Here is a 17,089-nt window from a genome sequence, read left to right on the forward strand (position 1 = left end):
TTAAACTGAAAATCTTAGGGTTCACTTAATTTTGCTATAAAATGAAAAATAATATTTGCTTTGAATACCGTCGCAAAGTCTTTCTTCCTTTGAAGAGTATCACTAAATGTTTTGGCGTGTTGTAATCTGTCGTCTGCATTTCGTTAGGGGAGATCACTCTGTGATAAAAGCAGTGAAAGCATTTTTAGTCGGACGAAAGTTACAGTTGTTAACAACGGGTGGATGTAACCGTCCACATACAGTTTAGATGAGCAAACGAAATGTGCTTAGAGTGCGTTAAAGAAGAATTTCCAGAAAGGGTTTGTGTTACATTTTTATGTTTGTAAAGAAATGGCTGTCAAGATCATTGCCGCATTCAGTATTCACTTTATTATTAGCCCTCTATAGGCTCTAAGCACATCATAAAAATATAATTACGTAATAAAACAAAGGCGTATTTCTTAAGACATTAGAAGGTGATAGTTGTTTATATACTTTGCTGCTCTCAGGTAAAACATTAGACCAAGAGACCAATAAACTTTTGGAAAGGAGAAAACTGGAACTTTGCTATAAAAAAAATTAAAATTGCCGACTTTCTGATGACAGCAGTAATCCAAGAAAATTAACAGTTTACTATTCTTTGGTCATAAGAGCAGATCGTGGCCTATCGTGCTAAGAGGGTTAATTTTCCTTCTTCAAATTCTTGGTTTGTATTTATAGTCATTGTTTTCCTTATGGTGTATTGCAGGGCTGGTTGCCTTGCCGTGATAGAGTCTTATAGTTGCTGATTCCACATGAAACACCAATCCTTCCTCCCTCCCTCCCTATAATGTAAAAAAAAGATAAAGGTCATCCCCCAACCTTTTCAGGTCGTTGAGAGATGAGGTGTTAGAGACCTCACTTTTCTCGGGGCCAGCTTTAAATGAGGGTGGTGCCCATCTCCTCTCCCTCGCTACCTTACCTTCCCCATACCTGCCAGCTAGATCGAGGAGGGGAATTTGCTGTGCTAATTCTTATAGTGTAGGGGGACATATGTTAACTTCATGACCATGCACTAACGTCAGATAACAGATACATCTTAATTCCTTCTTGCTAAAATCACACAACTTTCAGTCTCACTAGAACTGGTGAAGGGAAAAGTAGTATGTCAAATATGAGTGTGTGTGTTAGTAAGTTTATATGTATGCTTTCATTTATATATATATCCCTTTGCTAATCCATGACAAATAACAGGAAACAACATGTCTTGAAAGTGGTTCATACCTGCTGAACTATGCTGGGTGTCAAAACTGTAGTGCCAAAGATTTGCAGATCATGAATAGGATTTGTACAGAAGAGGATGAGGAGGAACTGATCACATACCAGCGTAAGTTTTACACAGCTTAAGGTGACTGAACACGTATGTATGTACACTAAATAAAAAATGAATCATTGGAGTCATGTGTATCCATTTATTTACACATAGACATATGCAGCACTATTTAAAAACTAAAACAAGTAGTTGCATTTCTCTCTTTACTCACACTTTTCCTTTTTGACTGTGGTAGTTCAAAGAGTTGTTAACAATGACTATGGCTCTCTCTCTCTCTTTCTTTCTATATAATTATGTACATATAACTCCAACAAAAATAAAAATAAATAATGCTTAAACACTGAATCAGTCAAGTATCTTTCAGAAACTTGCAAACAATTTTAAAGCCATGTTGATTTTAATCAGTTTCACATTCTTTAGTTGAACTTGTCACTTTCAGAGCAAAGAGCTTACAAAGAACTGCAGCACATTTCTGGCACATTTGGATTGCAGATTTCTGGTTTTATCATATTTGTTGCATGCATGTTTTGAATTTGCACCCAGAGTATTTCTTTACTTAAATACGGAGCTCTAAATTGTGACTGTGAATATGAGTGAATGAATGGTGTAGCATACTCTTTATAACCACGGTATGTAGATGTTGAGCGTTTACTGTTTCAGATGTGTGCAGCCAATGTAATCATGTTGTAGCCAATCATGAATATACATTCAAAGTTGAAGGAGAATATCAGGTATCACAGTAATTTTGACATGAAAATGATTTTTTTTCTTTTGTTACAGCAGATGGAATTGATAATTCTTTGTGTCAACTTTCTCTAGGCTTATTCAGTTATATATATACAGAAATATTTATTCTTATAGTACTACAGTCATTATTTTCAGTTTTCCTGATTTTGTGCATTGATTAACTGTCTACACTTCAAGAATACACTTCACACTTATAAACTCCACCCACACCCCCTAGTTCCAAAATATACAGCACATTTATATAGTCTTTCCCTATAGCACCAAAGCTGAATTCAAAGGGCAAAAACACACATTAATAAAGTATAAAAATATGAACAGAAATTTTTATTTCAACCATCAATTTGACTTCCATACCTGAAAAGAAAATTGTTCGTTTTTGTATTTGCAGGAGTACGAAATGTCCTGCATGTTGTGTGGCAATGGTGAAGACTCAAGGAGCATTATGCCCTATGATCCTCGAGGTCCAAAAACATAAGAGTTGACAGATCAAATTTGCACAAGTCATACATAATGTCCACCTAATGACACATGGAATAGATATATATTGAAATGAACTGCTTTTATATCATGATAGAAAGTTCTTACTAATGATGATGAATAGTATTGATTGGATTTAGTTACCTTTCAGGTCCACATTTAAAACATTTTACACATTTAGACATTTAGTTGTGGAATGTATGGAATTTAACTTCTTTGTGCCAGAAATTAAACTTTACGTTTGAAGCTGTTATAAAAATAATAATGCATGTTCTTTATTGAATATATGAGAATACAAAGAGGCTGCTGTTTTGTAGTACATAACTTTATTTTGTAAATTAATTTATCATTCATAAGACTGGGAAACCATGGGTTGTGTTAATGATTGAGATATTTAGAAATATCATGCCAATAAAATACAGTGTTGAAAGCAAATAACTATTGATGGCTGAATGTATTAAAATTAAAGAGTCATCATTCTAATCGTCATGAAATGTGGGATTTTAATTTGCAGTGATTAATTAAAAGTATTTAATCTTCTAGCCTTTACTATTCACAGCTGAAAGTTTTTTCCTCATATGACAAGAAGGTATGTTTTTAAACTGACAAGTTTGAATATTTAAAGTGTTAAGGTGCCAGGTTTTAAAACCAACAAGGAGTTAATAAATTGAATTATCAGTAGCTCTTTGTTTTGGAAATACTTCATTACTGATGTTTTTATGTTATGTGTTATGAAGATGGTGGATTTTTAATAATAGTTTGTATCAGTACATCTGGTGACATACTAAAAACTCATGTACAAATCAGACTATTGATCATCTACTAGGTAAGGACTTATGCCCTTTTAAAAAATGTTTACATTTCATATTTAATGAATATTGTGCAAGTTGTTAGATATTTGTTTTGAAGTTTTCAGGTTTTTTTATTTTTAGTGAACAGCTGTCTTGAATAATCAATCTTATTATCTACATCTTGATCCATAGGGTACAAAATAAAATTAAACTGAAATAATGTTTCACGTAATAAAATAATGGTTTACAGGATTTGCATCGATCAGAGTTTAGTGTGCTTTGAATTGTTTCTAAGATGTGCAGCAGATCCAAAAAAGTTTTTGTTTGTTTTCTTAAGAATATTTTTTGAGTGCTATTATTTTACATTTTATCCATGTCTAAGCAACTAAAATTTACTCAAAACTCCTGCTCACTCATTCTTCTCTGAGTGCAAAGTACAAATTCCTCAGGATGATTTTGCATTTAATATTGTCTCTATAACTGACATTCAACATTTGACATGTATCTTGTTAAAAAACACAAGGATGGAAAGCAAAAGAACGACAAGCTTATTGTGCAGAGAAAATTGTGTAAGAAAGGTTATAAACAGTCTCTTTCACAGGTCATATAGTTACGAGAGAAAAGTCTTTCCCCCAGGGCAAAATGATGAACAGAAGGAAAAATGTCTTGTTTTCAAAGTAATAAAGCAGTATCATGGCCTTTGTGAACACTGCTTCATGTTTGTTTATCATATGACATTTGCCACTGTCTTATAACTATGACTCTAGGGCTAAAACATCTGCAGGGGCTGCACTTTGCTTTATGACTTCAGAAACAAGTCGCATGTCCTTCAGTTCCCCATGTTGCCTCGCTTCATTGCTACGACCCAACAGACAAACTAGTGACGCGAGCCGGATAAATGGCCATGTAAAAGCCTATAAATCTGGGTACACCTTTTGATTCAACTCATTTTATATGTAACCTGAAAAACAGTGTTTATTTAAAACTGAATTTGAAGTGGCACATTCATATACAACAAGCTGTTGACGTTAAAGACGTGCAGACAAGGTTTTTGTTCTTTGGTCATAGAAGTGGCGCAGCTGCTGAACTGGATGTTTGTCCAACTGCCAAAGAAGTTCACTTTACTTTTCAAATATCCTTGTAAGAAAATATTAACATAAATATACAGTCAAAAAATGTAATGCAGTATACATTTTGAGTCGGATTTGTTTTTTTTTTTTACACTGATAAGAACCATGGTTAAACTTATGGACCGCTGAACAACTGTTCCACTACCAAGTGCACATTTTTAGCACCATCCACAGCTGCGTTGGCTGGAAACCTTTTACAGGTCTGCAGGAGCCATGGACTGCTGTGCAGATGAGGGGTTGAGCAAGAAGCACGGATGTCCATGTATACCCATTGTACAGGGTTGTATGCGCCAGTGTTAAGAGTGGAGCTGTCCCACTAATTCTGGCCAACACCAGCTAATGAAAGCTGAATGGAGACCTGGCATGACTGTCATGCTTTCGGCTCATCTCTTCAAGGCTCACAGGTCTGATCTCCAGTGTCCATAGAGAGCTAACCCTCATAAACTTTCTCCCATGTCTGGCTACATGTTCTAGATGTAGTTGACACTGAGAAGCTCCACCCCATTCACCTCGTTTTCAAGTGCAAAGGACTCGGTCGTTTTATTGCTGTTTATAGAAGCACTCCTTAAGCCAGACTTCCACAGTTCGCTACCCAGTCTCCGTTTTTCAGCCTGCAAAATTGAACCCCCAAAAAAGACTGAAAGAAAGAAAGAAAAAATTGACAAACAGTAAAAAGTACGTTATCTTTATACTGTACAATACATCTCTAAGACACAGGGAGGCGGCGCTTTTTGCCTGTACCGGAAGTCAGTAATGATTTGCCATGGCGGCTATTAGACCTTTGTGCTGAATATGAAGTCTAAGTCTGTGATACTAATGTTTCTTGATGTTACATGCTAAGTCAATGTTACAGAAATCAGCAACACTACTGCGCATAGTTTATACGGTGTCTGAAGCAGTTACGTTCTTGACGAAATACACAAGGAAACAAAAGTCAGTAATCAAATATTCAGACACTAAATAGATGAGTGCGACTAGTTCGTTTTAATCTTACAGCTCTGCAAGAAACAGGATTAAATGTGAATCTTTTGGAGAGAAAAAAGTATGCAAATGGCGATGCTGTGCATGATGCACTGTTCACTTATAGTCATTCTTTTAGATTTTTCTGGAAGGACGGTTCAAGACGAAGTCGTTTGTCACACCTCAGGCAATTTTCGTTTGCCGTGATCATATATAATTCTCTTATAAAAGCAAGAGAAAATTGAAAATAACACTGCTTCTGACACTGTGACAGATATTTGGAATAATCTAGAAATAAAGCTAAAGGGGGTTTCTACACTACTTGTTAGTCACGCAGTCTGTCCTCCCCTCATCTGTGTATTTGTCTTTTTGTCTTAAACACGAGCTCGACAGTTCCGTTGTGCGCCCTCTGTCGGTAACAGCTGCAGTTTCATCAGTGCAGATGAATAATGAACGCTTCTGCAGCAATTTCAAACAATTACTAACCGTCAACGTTTCAGCACCTTAGCACGATCGTCAAACATCGTCTTTGGACAAATACTTTGTCAGATCTTTTGTAACACGAAGACAGACATTAAGACACGTGCGTTGCCAAAGTAACTGTTGACATAAACACAACTTGCTCAATGCCTCCAATATAAAACATTGATGTTGATTATTCACGCTTCTTGTTTCGTCATCATTCTGCGTGAGAAGTTACATATGTCTGTGACAGAGCTCGACAAAAATAGGGATGCAGAGGGCTTTCGGTGCATTTAGTCGCACTATCATATTTTAGAAACTGCATGTGGCAACAGTTCCCCAGCAGCACGTGTGGCACTAATGGTAACAAGGGTATTCACTGCATCCTGGAGACGATTAGTTAAAAAAAAAACTCTAGGAAACATCATGTGGTGTGGAGGTCTGGTACGTCACCAAGTGCTGTGCATTTGTCCCAACCTGAATTCACGGAAGGAATTTTCCAGCATCTGTCTGCATGTAAAGTTGCAGAAGGCACGGTCATAGCTCGCTAGTTCTCATTCGGAAATTGAGCTACGCACAAGGCAAATGGATAGAAGGGGCGAGGCAACCCATCCGCCCACCCCGACGCCGACGACAGGAGTCTGTTCGAAATGGCGCGTTTGTAACGGACAGGCAGATGTAAACAGATGGAAAATGAACCAGTTACTGTTTCAGATGCACGTAATTTTGCACAGACGCCACCTGAAGAGTGAAGAAAAATAAATAATGGAAGAGTGGCTTCCATCAGTTGTTATTTCTCCCTCTCTCACGCGCGCACACACATACATAGATTGATCAATCATTCAGTGCTTTGTTTGTTTTGGTTTTTTTTTTGGGGGGATGTCTAAAAACACAGAAATAAAGACTTTAAAATAGTACAATAGAGTAACAATCCCTTATAAACAAATACACCAAATATGAGAAGCGAGCATTAACTTTAAGTGCTATCAAAGACTGAATGCTATAGTGTTTACTGTCTTTGGTGCTATCATAATGCGATTTGTAGCGACACGTGAGCCTCTTCATGCAGGGTTAAAGAGTAAAACACTTGATGTCCCTTCCCTAACTTTACAGATTAACAGCTTGTGTTCGGCAACAGGTGCTCGACGTTTCAAGTAAAGCTTGCTTGCTCTTTTCCCCACCCACCCTTCTCTCTCTCTCTTGTAGCATATTTTTTTCCATTAGGAGCCACTGGTAAACATCTCATAACGGAAATATGAACCTCAAAAATTCAATCATGCTCCAGAGAGCAACCAACCAAGTATAGTCCACAACTGCCATAATCAATAGGAATATTCCTGCTAAATTCAGTCAGCATCGGACCAACGGTGTAGATTTGCATAGGTTTCAAGGGCCACCACAGGCACACATTGCCACACTCCGCTTTATTCATACGAGGATTATTCGCTTTACCACAGAAAAGTTCGGATTCCTTCATTACCATTGAATGAAAACGACGGCTAAATAGCCTAATTCAAATGCACCGGAAAAAAAGAGAATGTAGTGCAAAAAAAAAAAAACAAAAAGTTTGTATTCGTAGCGGAAGATATGCGTGCGTGAACTGGAGAGCAATATTTCTTACTTAGTTGCCAAAGACAGGATTCACCGCAAAGGACACTCTGTCTCCTGTGGACCCTGCTGTCCGCTAGACAGTAGATATTATTCAGGAACACAGGCCACGTCTGTTGACAAGCTACAGGAAGAGGAGGAGACGACGCGAGGGATAACGGCTTGTTAATGCTCCGCTCACTGGAATCATCAGGCACCGATGTCACGAGGTGTCCCTGAGTCTGTAAGCTACGACTTAACGGATAAGGGGCTGCACGCGCTTTTATAATGCGTGCGGTGGGTGTGAGTGGCTTGGGAACCGACAGATTCTTATCTATTTTTTTTTCTAAGAGTTTTGTTTGACAGATGGAGAAGAAAAAGCAGCCAGAATCAGAATATAAGGACTGATGCGATTGAAGAATTTGTTACTCACTTCTATGAAATAAAATTAAATTATATTTGTGGGGTGATGCTCGAGGTACCCCGCGTGTAAAGCCTCTATAGGAAGAGACGACGATAACGATTATTGATGAAGAGTTAATTTGTACCTATTCATTTCAAAAAAGGCACGGAGAGTAAGGAAACGGAAACGGAGAGCAACAGCAAGAACCACACACACACACCTTGCATGCATGCACGCACACGCACACAAATCGCTCCTCTCTCGCAACGGTCAAGTGACGTAAGCTTTGTCTGGCTCGGCCACGTGACCGACACGACACTCCATGATACCTGGAGGGTGGTTTGTAATTTTTTAAGTATTGTTAAAAGTTTGTGAAAATGTTGCTATAGTTATTGTCAAAGCAAAATAAACCCCAAAGCTATTATGAAGGAGTAGCGGAGATGTGAGGGGAGAAGGGGGAGAAGGCTGGGGGGAGAGAAAGAGGAAGAGATAGATTACCTCAAGCCGTTGTACAGTTTTTCGCTCCACTAGCTCTGCATTAGAAGCGAGAATGTCACTGATGTACTTGATGATGAGCGAGACGTAGGAAAGGCCGAACAGAATCCAGATGTAAGCAAGCACTTCATACGCCTCGTGTAGCGGGCCCTCAGAGATGCGCTGTTCGTGGATGCCTGCACACAGTTACAGCCAACATGGCGGCGGTTTTCTTCACGACTCTCAACATATCGTGACTACCAATATTATGGCAGGGAGCATTAGTTCTCTTCCTGTCTAGATTTGCTGCAGGCGATCACCAACACAAACCACAGAAGAAATATATAATACTTTGGCACGCATTTCTAAAAAAAACAAAACAAAAAAAACCCAACTTCTATGACTAAAAGAACGAAAACATGCGCTAATGCTAAGAAAGCTTTTCAGGGAAAGATGAGAACTGGAATAGTGTTGAAACTGGTCACACGCAACTTTCTCCCTAAGCTGGGAATTACCGAGTCTGGGAATGGGTAGGTTTCACCAGAAACGAGAGATAATGAGACTCGTTAAAAGAAACTTTTACCGGAGGAAGAATGAGGTAGGGAAATGGATGTTTTATGCTGAAACCAGCATCTAAAACTACATCACGGCAAAGCAGCCAGCCCTATAGACACATGCCACATGCAGAGAAGGAACAGCGTGCCCGAGGCGAGATCTGAACCCAGGGCGGCCAACCTGCACTGTATTGGTGGCAGGTGCTAACCGTTGCACCACCGGACCGATTCTGACTTGGAGGAAGAAGAAAGGGTAAAGGAAGAACAAATAAACAAAAAGGATAAGAAACAGAAAAGAATAAAGTAAACGAAGTGTCGTGTTAAAACATTAAGATCGAAACACTGACAGAGAAAACAGAAGGATACTCACCTATAATGTAATCACCAAAACCAATTGTGCAGAGGGTAGTGAAGCAGAAGTAGAGAGCCTCCAAGATATGCCAGTCTTCTATAATGTGAAACACTGTGGCTGGTACCAGGAAGCCCACTACGATGCCCAGTACGATGATGACCAGCATGTTGAGAATGCGATTAACCTAATGCACACACACACGCGCGCGCACACACACACAGTTCACGCATGCACGAGCATAGCACGCCCATAGGTGCGTACGCCACACACACACACATCATCGTGCCACAGACACACATACACAAGCGTACAAGTTTACCCACACACACATACCACACACGCGCATACACACGCATACATAGTCCCAGAATAAATATCTAAATAATCAACAACGAACACGCAATCAACAAAGTGTCATTGGCATTCGGTTTCTACGATGACATGCTGAAGAGTTGTTTTGTGTGTTACAGTGTGTGTGAATATTCAGCAACATTGTGAGTAAAATGTCCACAATATGTATGTGTGTGGGTTTGTGTGGGTGGATGTGTGGTTGGGTGGATGTGTGCGCGCATCATTGGCTAGTGCTAGGGGAGGGGGTAGTGGGGTTAGCAGATACGAGACATGCAGAGACATAAGAGTAGATGGCATTTACTAAGTACTCAGTTACCAAGAAAATGTGTCATAAAATACACAGTAATACAAAATAATAAGCCTATTGTGTGTATCTACCACGTATACAAGCACAAGAAAGAGAGAGAAAGGAAAATAAGAACCATGACAAGAACAAGAAAGAGAGAGAAAGAAAGAACAAGGGCATGAATAAGAAGAACAAAAACAAGGACATGAACCCCAAAAGAGCAAGAACAAGAAAAAGAGCCAGAGAAAAGAAGAACAAGAATAAAAACAAAGAGAAAAAAGAACAAGAACGAAAGGACAAGAGAGAGAGAGAGAGTGCGTTTGAACCAGCAATGAAGACGTGAAGACTGCAGTCAGCCAAGATTACAAGCAAAATTGAGCTGAGGACCCGACATCAGGTTTGTACTACACACTGACTACTGCCTCCTGATGAAAGAGCAGATGTGCAGCTTCTCCTCACCCGTCGCTTTTTGGGACACAGCTTGAGATTGGCAATCCGCTTCAGTGCCACCATCAGCATGTCTCCTATGCCTGCCAGTAGCACCATCATGAAGGGGATGCCCACAAAGGCGTAGATCACACACATTATCTTGCCTGGATTCGTGTGAGGCGCCAGGTTACCGAAACCTTGCACAGATCATCATCATCATCTCAATTATTTTCATCGTTTTTTCTAATTTAAATTTAATAAACAAGAAAGTATAAAACAAACATTCTTATACGTATAGCTTCCCCACCTGTCGCTTCTTAGAGCACAGAGCTTCCTAAAGACAATGAATGAAAGACTTGTAAAAAAAAGTGTTCTAATGCAGATAACATTCAAACTGTCTCCTCAGAAAAAAATGGAAACATGAAACTATAGAGATTTCAGTTCTAAAAGTCTAGCCTCAGGAGTAAATCTGTTGTTTTACTTTAATTTAACGTACCGATAGTAGTCACAACGGAGATAGCAAAGCCTAAGGAGCCGCTGAAATCCCACCTGTCCAGGTGAGTCTTATTGTTGATGATGTAGAAGACGAGTTCACCGTCCATACTAGCTTGTCGGAGCAGACGCTTTAGGTGACTTTCGTCCACGCAGGTGTAGTTAGCTTTTGGTAGAGAAAACGACAGACAGAAGAGAGAACAAGAAATGTCAATCACAAGGGGTCATTTGAAAACCGAAAATAACAACACGCATCACCTAAAGTAGAGACAGGTGATTTGACGGGGAGGGAGGGGAGAGAGAGAGGGACAAAGATACAATAACACACGTGACAGAGGCATAGTGACTTAGTAAATAACTGACCGACAGGGTAAGTGAGCACGCGCACTTTCTTTGTGTGTGTGCGTGTGCGCGCGCGCATTATTCACTATATTTATATAATTAATTATAGTTGGCAACAACGCCGCTAAAAATATAAGCCACAAATGTTAAAGTGTGACTGTAGTTACATGATTATGTGTGCATGAGGACAGACAGACTAGTTCTAGCGGCAACAGTCTTCATCTTACTGCCTTCTCCTTATCTAGTTCGTCAGATTTTCACATCAACGACGTCCTGCTCTTTCACTTTGTTTAGTGACCTATGACTTGTGTGTCTATGATGATATTTTGTTGACTGCGTTACTCTTTATTTCATTTTCTGGAAACCTTTTTGTGTCTGAGATTTTTTTACTATTAGTCTGATAGACTAAGCTGGTCAAAATAAATAAATAAAAATAAAATTAAAAGTCTATTATTCTAGTAGAACGTCAAAACCTAAGACATTCTTCTAGCGTTAAATTTGAAATTATTACTTACATAAACTTACTAAAATGAAAACATTATTAAGAATCATTTTAAAAGTAGTAAACGGTTTGGATCCTAATGTATGGTCTTTTTACTGAAACACAAAGCTTGGAAGACAGTATGTGACAGGAGCCAAGATAAGAAATAAGGAGGAGGAGAAGGAGGAGGAGGAACAGAAAAAGGAGAGAAAAATTCTACTTACAGATAAACCAGCTAATGCTCCTCTCCAGTTCATCCTTTCGTCCTCTCTCGTCGCCAGCCTCCAAGGCATTAAAGACGGCAGCACCAACGCACAGATACACTGTCATCACGGCTAACAGAACGAGTAATCTCCTTGTTTCCATCATCGTCGCTGTCATCTGGATATCTATACACAAGTCCCCCGGTGTTAAAAAGATAGAGGTGTGTGGGTGTCGGTGGGTGGGGTAGCAGGGAGTGTGGTATTTGTCTCGCAATAAACACAAACAGAACAGGGAATCTCGGAGCACTGGCTGGGATGGATTAGGTTAGCGTAGGTGATGGTAGGCACGTCTGGGTTTGTTCTGATTTTTTTTTAAATCAAAGAACACTGCTGTTGTTGACAGTTGTAGAGATGGTGGTCAGCGTGGGAAGTTCTGCAGGCTTGGTAAGAGCTCACAGATCACTGCCAGCATCGACCAAACTCTACACCAGACACAGAAGCGCGCAGGAGAGGACGTATGGGAGGATGGGAGGCACTCCGATAATCGTGGCCTGTCCGAGCCGAGCTAAACATGCAGATGGATCCAGCAGGCCGCCATCAGTGGTGATGGACGTGATCAGCCCAAGCTCCCGGATCCCGGTGCAGCAACCGTCGTCACGATCAAATCTGCGCATGTAAATCGCATTCATTCAGTGTGAGGTCAGCTTCGTGGCATCGAGTGCAGCATTTGTTCTGCCAGGTAAACGTAGACAATAGGACACACCCTTGACATCATAGAGCTTAGAGTACATACACTAAGATATACATTTAGACTATTATTAAAGAAAGGAAGGAAAAACGAAAGAAAGGAAAAAATAAACTGACTTACCAAATAGATTAGGGTCAATACACTTCGGTATACAGTCAACTGATTTTTACAAAAAAGAAAATATAAACTTTGATTTACCTTAAAAGGCTTAGTGTAAAAACGAATATTCACATTTAGCTTATGTTTACAAAATAGAAAAAAGCAAGCAAAAACTGAAAGAAAAAAAATGTAGAAAAAAGGAAAAAAAGCAAACATAAAAATAGACAAACAATCAAAACAAAGATTTTAAAAAAAGCAAACCAAAAAAAAAAAAAAAAAAAAAGACAATCCAAAAAAGCCAAACTAAACAAAGACAAAAGAAATAAAAAAATAAATAAACAAAGAACGTAAACATACAAAGAAAGAAAAATTTCCAAAACAAACGTATCGAAAAAAAGTTGTGGCGACCTTGTATCGGAAAGCTCAAGCACGGATTTACAGACATGCGCTCTGTGTCACCAAAACGGGACAAAACGACATTGACCCCTTGACACTTATTAATTATTATGAACAATAATCTTTCTCTACGGTTAAAATTTAGGCTGGATTATTCTTTACGAATGGATGCGTTTCTTAGCAAACTCTCACGCGGGGAAAGACAGATGAGCTCTTCAGAGCCCAAATCCTCCAAACATACGCTGCCCTTCAGCAAAGACGACTTACAATAAAGGTCTTTCAAAGAAGAAAGACAGTTCTTTGTCTGTAAAAGGTGGAGGCAATATTTTGAGACAGTTTTTTTCGTTCTTTAGCGAGGACACCATCGATAAAGTTCACCCTAAAAGGTATCAAAATTCTTCTTGTACGAAAAAAAAAAGGCAGATAGACATAAAAAGGCAAGTAGATTGATTTTGTTTGTTGAGGTTTTTTTTATTTGTTTTATTTATAAAGCCAAAGATAAAAATGAACAGTTCAGGAAGAAGGCATTGATAAATGATTCTTTTCGTAATGCGCAGTGAGAAGTGAATGGAAAGATAAATAGCATTCACGTGCGACTGAATGCTCGTCTCCACACCTGGCGTCAAACAATGAGAAGGAAAGTATGTACACACCTGCGATGCTTCTAGTATCCATTCTGGCTACTGAGACTTGGGGACGTGAAAAGGAGGGTGAGAAATATGCAGTACATGTAGCATTACTACATGTTACAAACACAGCCACAAAATAATTAAATATCGGAGCAGAATAAAGCCCGCCTCGCACTGTGCGACTGTTTGTCGAACGAAACAGATGAAGGCTTTAAGCGGACAGTAGAAGAAATTGTTTTAATTTCGATCAAATGTTGATCACATGTTTCGAATAGAAGAGTTGTTGGAGTGAAGGTGGGGAGAGATTGTTCCTATGTAGTCTTCATACAGTAAGATCAGTTTTTGTCCTAGACCAGGAGTCAGCCAAAAACGCAGAACAAAGGTATCCATGAACAGTTAAATTTGAAAAAAATATTAAAAAGCAGGCGAGTCGTATTACTATATCTTTTTTTTTTTTTGCAGTGATTGCAGTCTAGTTTGTTTTTTTAATGACTTGTAGCCCTATCTGTCATCATCTCTTCTTCACTTCGACTGTCACTTTCTGTCTTTCTGTTAATAACCTTCGTCAACTGCAAGTTTTTCCTCTTTCCTTCTCGAAAGAATGTCAACAGATACAGTTCAGTCATTTAAAAGCTTATTAATGTTAGAACCTGAAGGCAAACAAGCCACATGCTACTAAAAATACGAAGAACAGAGGAAGAGAGCATTTCTATCGTGACTTTTTGTAACTGGAGAAGGACACGCTTTTTTTTCCCCCTTTTCTCTCACCCCAATAACTCTCTCCCTAAAAATTTTACTCTTAAAAGCATCAATCGCGATCTCTTTCATCATCTATGCAAAAACTCCACAGGAATCGTTTGCAATGGGCTTTTGTCGTTTTGCGCTGTCTGCTTGACTGTCCTCGCTTATTAGTACAATCTAATGATCTGTCTGTATGAAGGTCCATTAAATTTTCATTCTAGTCTTCATTAGTATTCGCCGAAAGGCAAATTTTAGCTCTCGCTCTAAGTAACAGAAGTCATTAAACATTTATCATTCTTATTCTATTTTTAGTATTAAAAAAAAAACTCAAACGAAACATCAATAGGGAACTCAAAGAACTTTGTAACCCATCGTGATAGGTCTCTTCCGTCCTTTGCATTATCCATGACGCAGAGCTGTCCAACCGCAGCAGTCCGCACTCATTTGTCACTTGGCCCTCCTGATTTTAAACTCTTCTCCACAAACCAGAATGGCATTCATTCTCATTAGTTCACCAGGTAGTCAGTTCAGCCGAATTCAAGATACGACCTCCTCACCATCTTAAAATAAAAACCAACATGCAACACATTCATCTCCAGCTGAAAGTTTTGTTTTTTTTTTTAACCCCACCGGTGAGCCACATTCAGTGCAGGATACAAACTGGGTTCATCGTTAATCTAGACTTTCCGCCTGTTCATCTAAAGGTAATGAAAACATATGAACCCAGTGCCTGTGCTGGCTACTTTGTATAAAGAAGATTTGCTAACTTACCCATATTACAGGGGATGCGAACAGCGCCAAAGACCAGTCCACCGGAACATTCCCAGGAATCATTGTGTCCGTCTGTGTGTCGCAGTCCTACGTAAGGTTGCAGCCTGGCTGAAGCTCCACCGCTGCCTACGTCGACAAAGTGGAACTGGAAGCCAGGGCAGCAGTCCTCGGTTGCAATTACGGCTTCTGTCGGTCACGAAACCCAGCAGTCCTCTCCGGCGGTGCTGTTGCTGCTAGAGCTTTGATACACATGCCACTACTGACCCTTTTTCTAGACTGTTGACTGAGGAGTGCTTTAAACATGTAGCACCTGATGCTGAAAAGCATGACGAACACATTTCTTTTCAGATATTACAACAGCGCAAAGAATTTCATTCTTGTTAGATGCGTATGCGTATGCGTATGCGTGTGCTCGTGCATGAGTGTGTGAGTGGGCTGGGTTGGGATATGTTTATGTATACAATTCTATGCGCGTTTGCTTGTTTGTTCATCATCTTCAGCCAGAACCAGTCGTTGCAGACGACCCCCCTGAGTGCTCACAGACGACACCACGCGTGCTGCAGACAATTAACATTATGGATGCTGGCAGACGGCATCGTGAGTGACTCGCAGGCAACACCATGTGTGCTGAGGACGACAGTGTCGTTGCAGCGACTTCTTGCGGTGACAACAGATGTGTATTTTAGAGGTCACAACACTCTCAGCACTGCACACGAACGTGTCTTGCCATACAGCCATGTGATGCTTGTTCTCACAAAGACGACGGTTCAACAACTGAAACTGTTTTTGTTCTGGTCAAGAACACGTCTTTATTCTCTCATGAGAAAAAGCTTGGGTTTAAGATATACCGCCATCAAGATATCTTATTACTCTGCGTTAGTTGCGAGTACTTTTAGAGGCTGGGGCACAGTGGTCCTTAGAAATAAGGTCAATCTGCTTTATAAATGCCAGCAAATTATGCTTGGCTGATGACTGTTTGGCAAAGTACCATATGTTTCCAATGTCCTCCCTGGCATCAGATGCACAAATTCTTTCACATACTAATCCAGAATTTACTTCTATGATCTGACCTTACAGACTATCATCCAAACCTTCTGAACTGGTTGCCACATCTCTTTTCCTTCAAAGCAAAAAGTATTCGACTTTTATGATTCTTTTCCGACGCAAAACTGATATAAAAGGAATAGCCTTATCCTTTAAAACACCGTGAAGTTTGAAGCAGCACCACCACCTGTCAGATGACATAAATAAATGGGCAGTTTGCCTGACCAATGCGATCCAAATATTCTTTATAATATAGTGTAGTTGGTTATTAAGTCATTTTTAAATTTGTTTTTTGACAACAAAGAAATTTGGCGTCTGATGTGGTGACAGTCCTAACTATAGTATGCTCACAACTTTGCTAAAAGATTCTCTTAGAAAACACTGATTATTATGAGGGCAAAAGTGCAAATTTTCAGTTTGAAAGTTTGAACGGTTTCTCTTTCGGCGTTAAGAGAAAAATAAAGAAACAAGAAAAGAAAAACACACACACACATGTCACATGACAGAGACATCTTTGACACAAAAATGCAGCTGTACAATTTTGGAAGTTCAAAACGCGGTTCGTTCTGTCATTCAGAAGAGTTTCAAACTCTACAACTTAATTTGTACAACAAGGCCACGCGACGCTCGACTTTCACCATCTCCTTTCACGCTCATGTAACTTAATGAGACAGCGGTCACAGGTCAGCGACGCAGCCTGCGGAAACTCAGCGACCCGCGAACATTCGTCGGGCAAATGGTGTGATGCCAACAGAGTCTGCACTATTCGGACGCAAAGAACTCCTTGTCGCTTCCCAAGTCGCGCCGATGTGTTTGTGGTTTTTTTTTTCTTTTTCATAAAAGGAAGGA

The 17,089-nt window shown here is 39.6% G+C and overlaps 2 protein-coding genes across 3 annotated transcripts; one reads left to right on the forward strand and one right to left on the reverse strand.

The window, feature by feature from the left end:
• The first annotated feature begins 143 nt into the window (after nt 1-143).
• LOC112570843 (protein Churchill-like) lies at nt 144-3,558 on the forward strand. The gene is made up of 4 exons (XM_025249495.1): nt 144-299; nt 1,213-1,345; nt 1,952-2,022; nt 2,427-3,558. Exons 1-4 carry the CDS (start codon nt 261-263, stop codon nt 2,511-2,513), a joined length of 330 nt encoding a protein of 109 aa, XP_025105280.1. The 5' UTR covers nt 144-260; the 3' UTR covers nt 2,514-3,558.
• Nucleotides 3,559-3,638: 80 nt separating this feature from the next.
• LOC112570840 (potassium channel subfamily K member 2-like) lies at nt 3,639-15,881 on the reverse strand. Of its 2 annotated transcripts, none has more exons than XM_025249491.1 (7): nt 15,197-15,881; nt 11,834-12,478; nt 10,791-10,952; nt 10,325-10,491; nt 9,247-9,412; nt 8,347-8,519; nt 3,639-5,073 (listed from the first exon to the last, which is right to left on the reverse strand). In XM_025249491.1, the coding sequence occupies exons 2-7, from the start codon at nt 11,988-11,990 to the stop codon at nt 5,002-5,004; spliced, it is 897 nt and encodes a 298-aa protein (XP_025105276.1). In that variant the 5' UTR covers nt 11,991-12,478; nt 15,197-15,881; the 3' UTR covers nt 3,639-5,001. The 2 variants fall into 2 exon arrangements, with proteins under 2 accessions (XP_025105276.1, XP_025105275.1); XM_025249490.1 differs by having other exon boundaries at nt 3,639-5,047; nt 15,197-15,878.
• Nucleotides 15,882-17,089: the final 1,208 nt, after the last annotated feature.

This window comes from Pomacea canaliculata, linkage group LG8 (genome assembly GCF_003073045.1).
Source record: "Pomacea canaliculata isolate SZHN2017 linkage group LG8, ASM307304v1, whole genome shotgun sequence".
NCBI classification, from domain to species: Eukaryota; Metazoa; Mollusca; class Gastropoda; order Architaenioglossa; family Ampullariidae; genus Pomacea; species Pomacea canaliculata.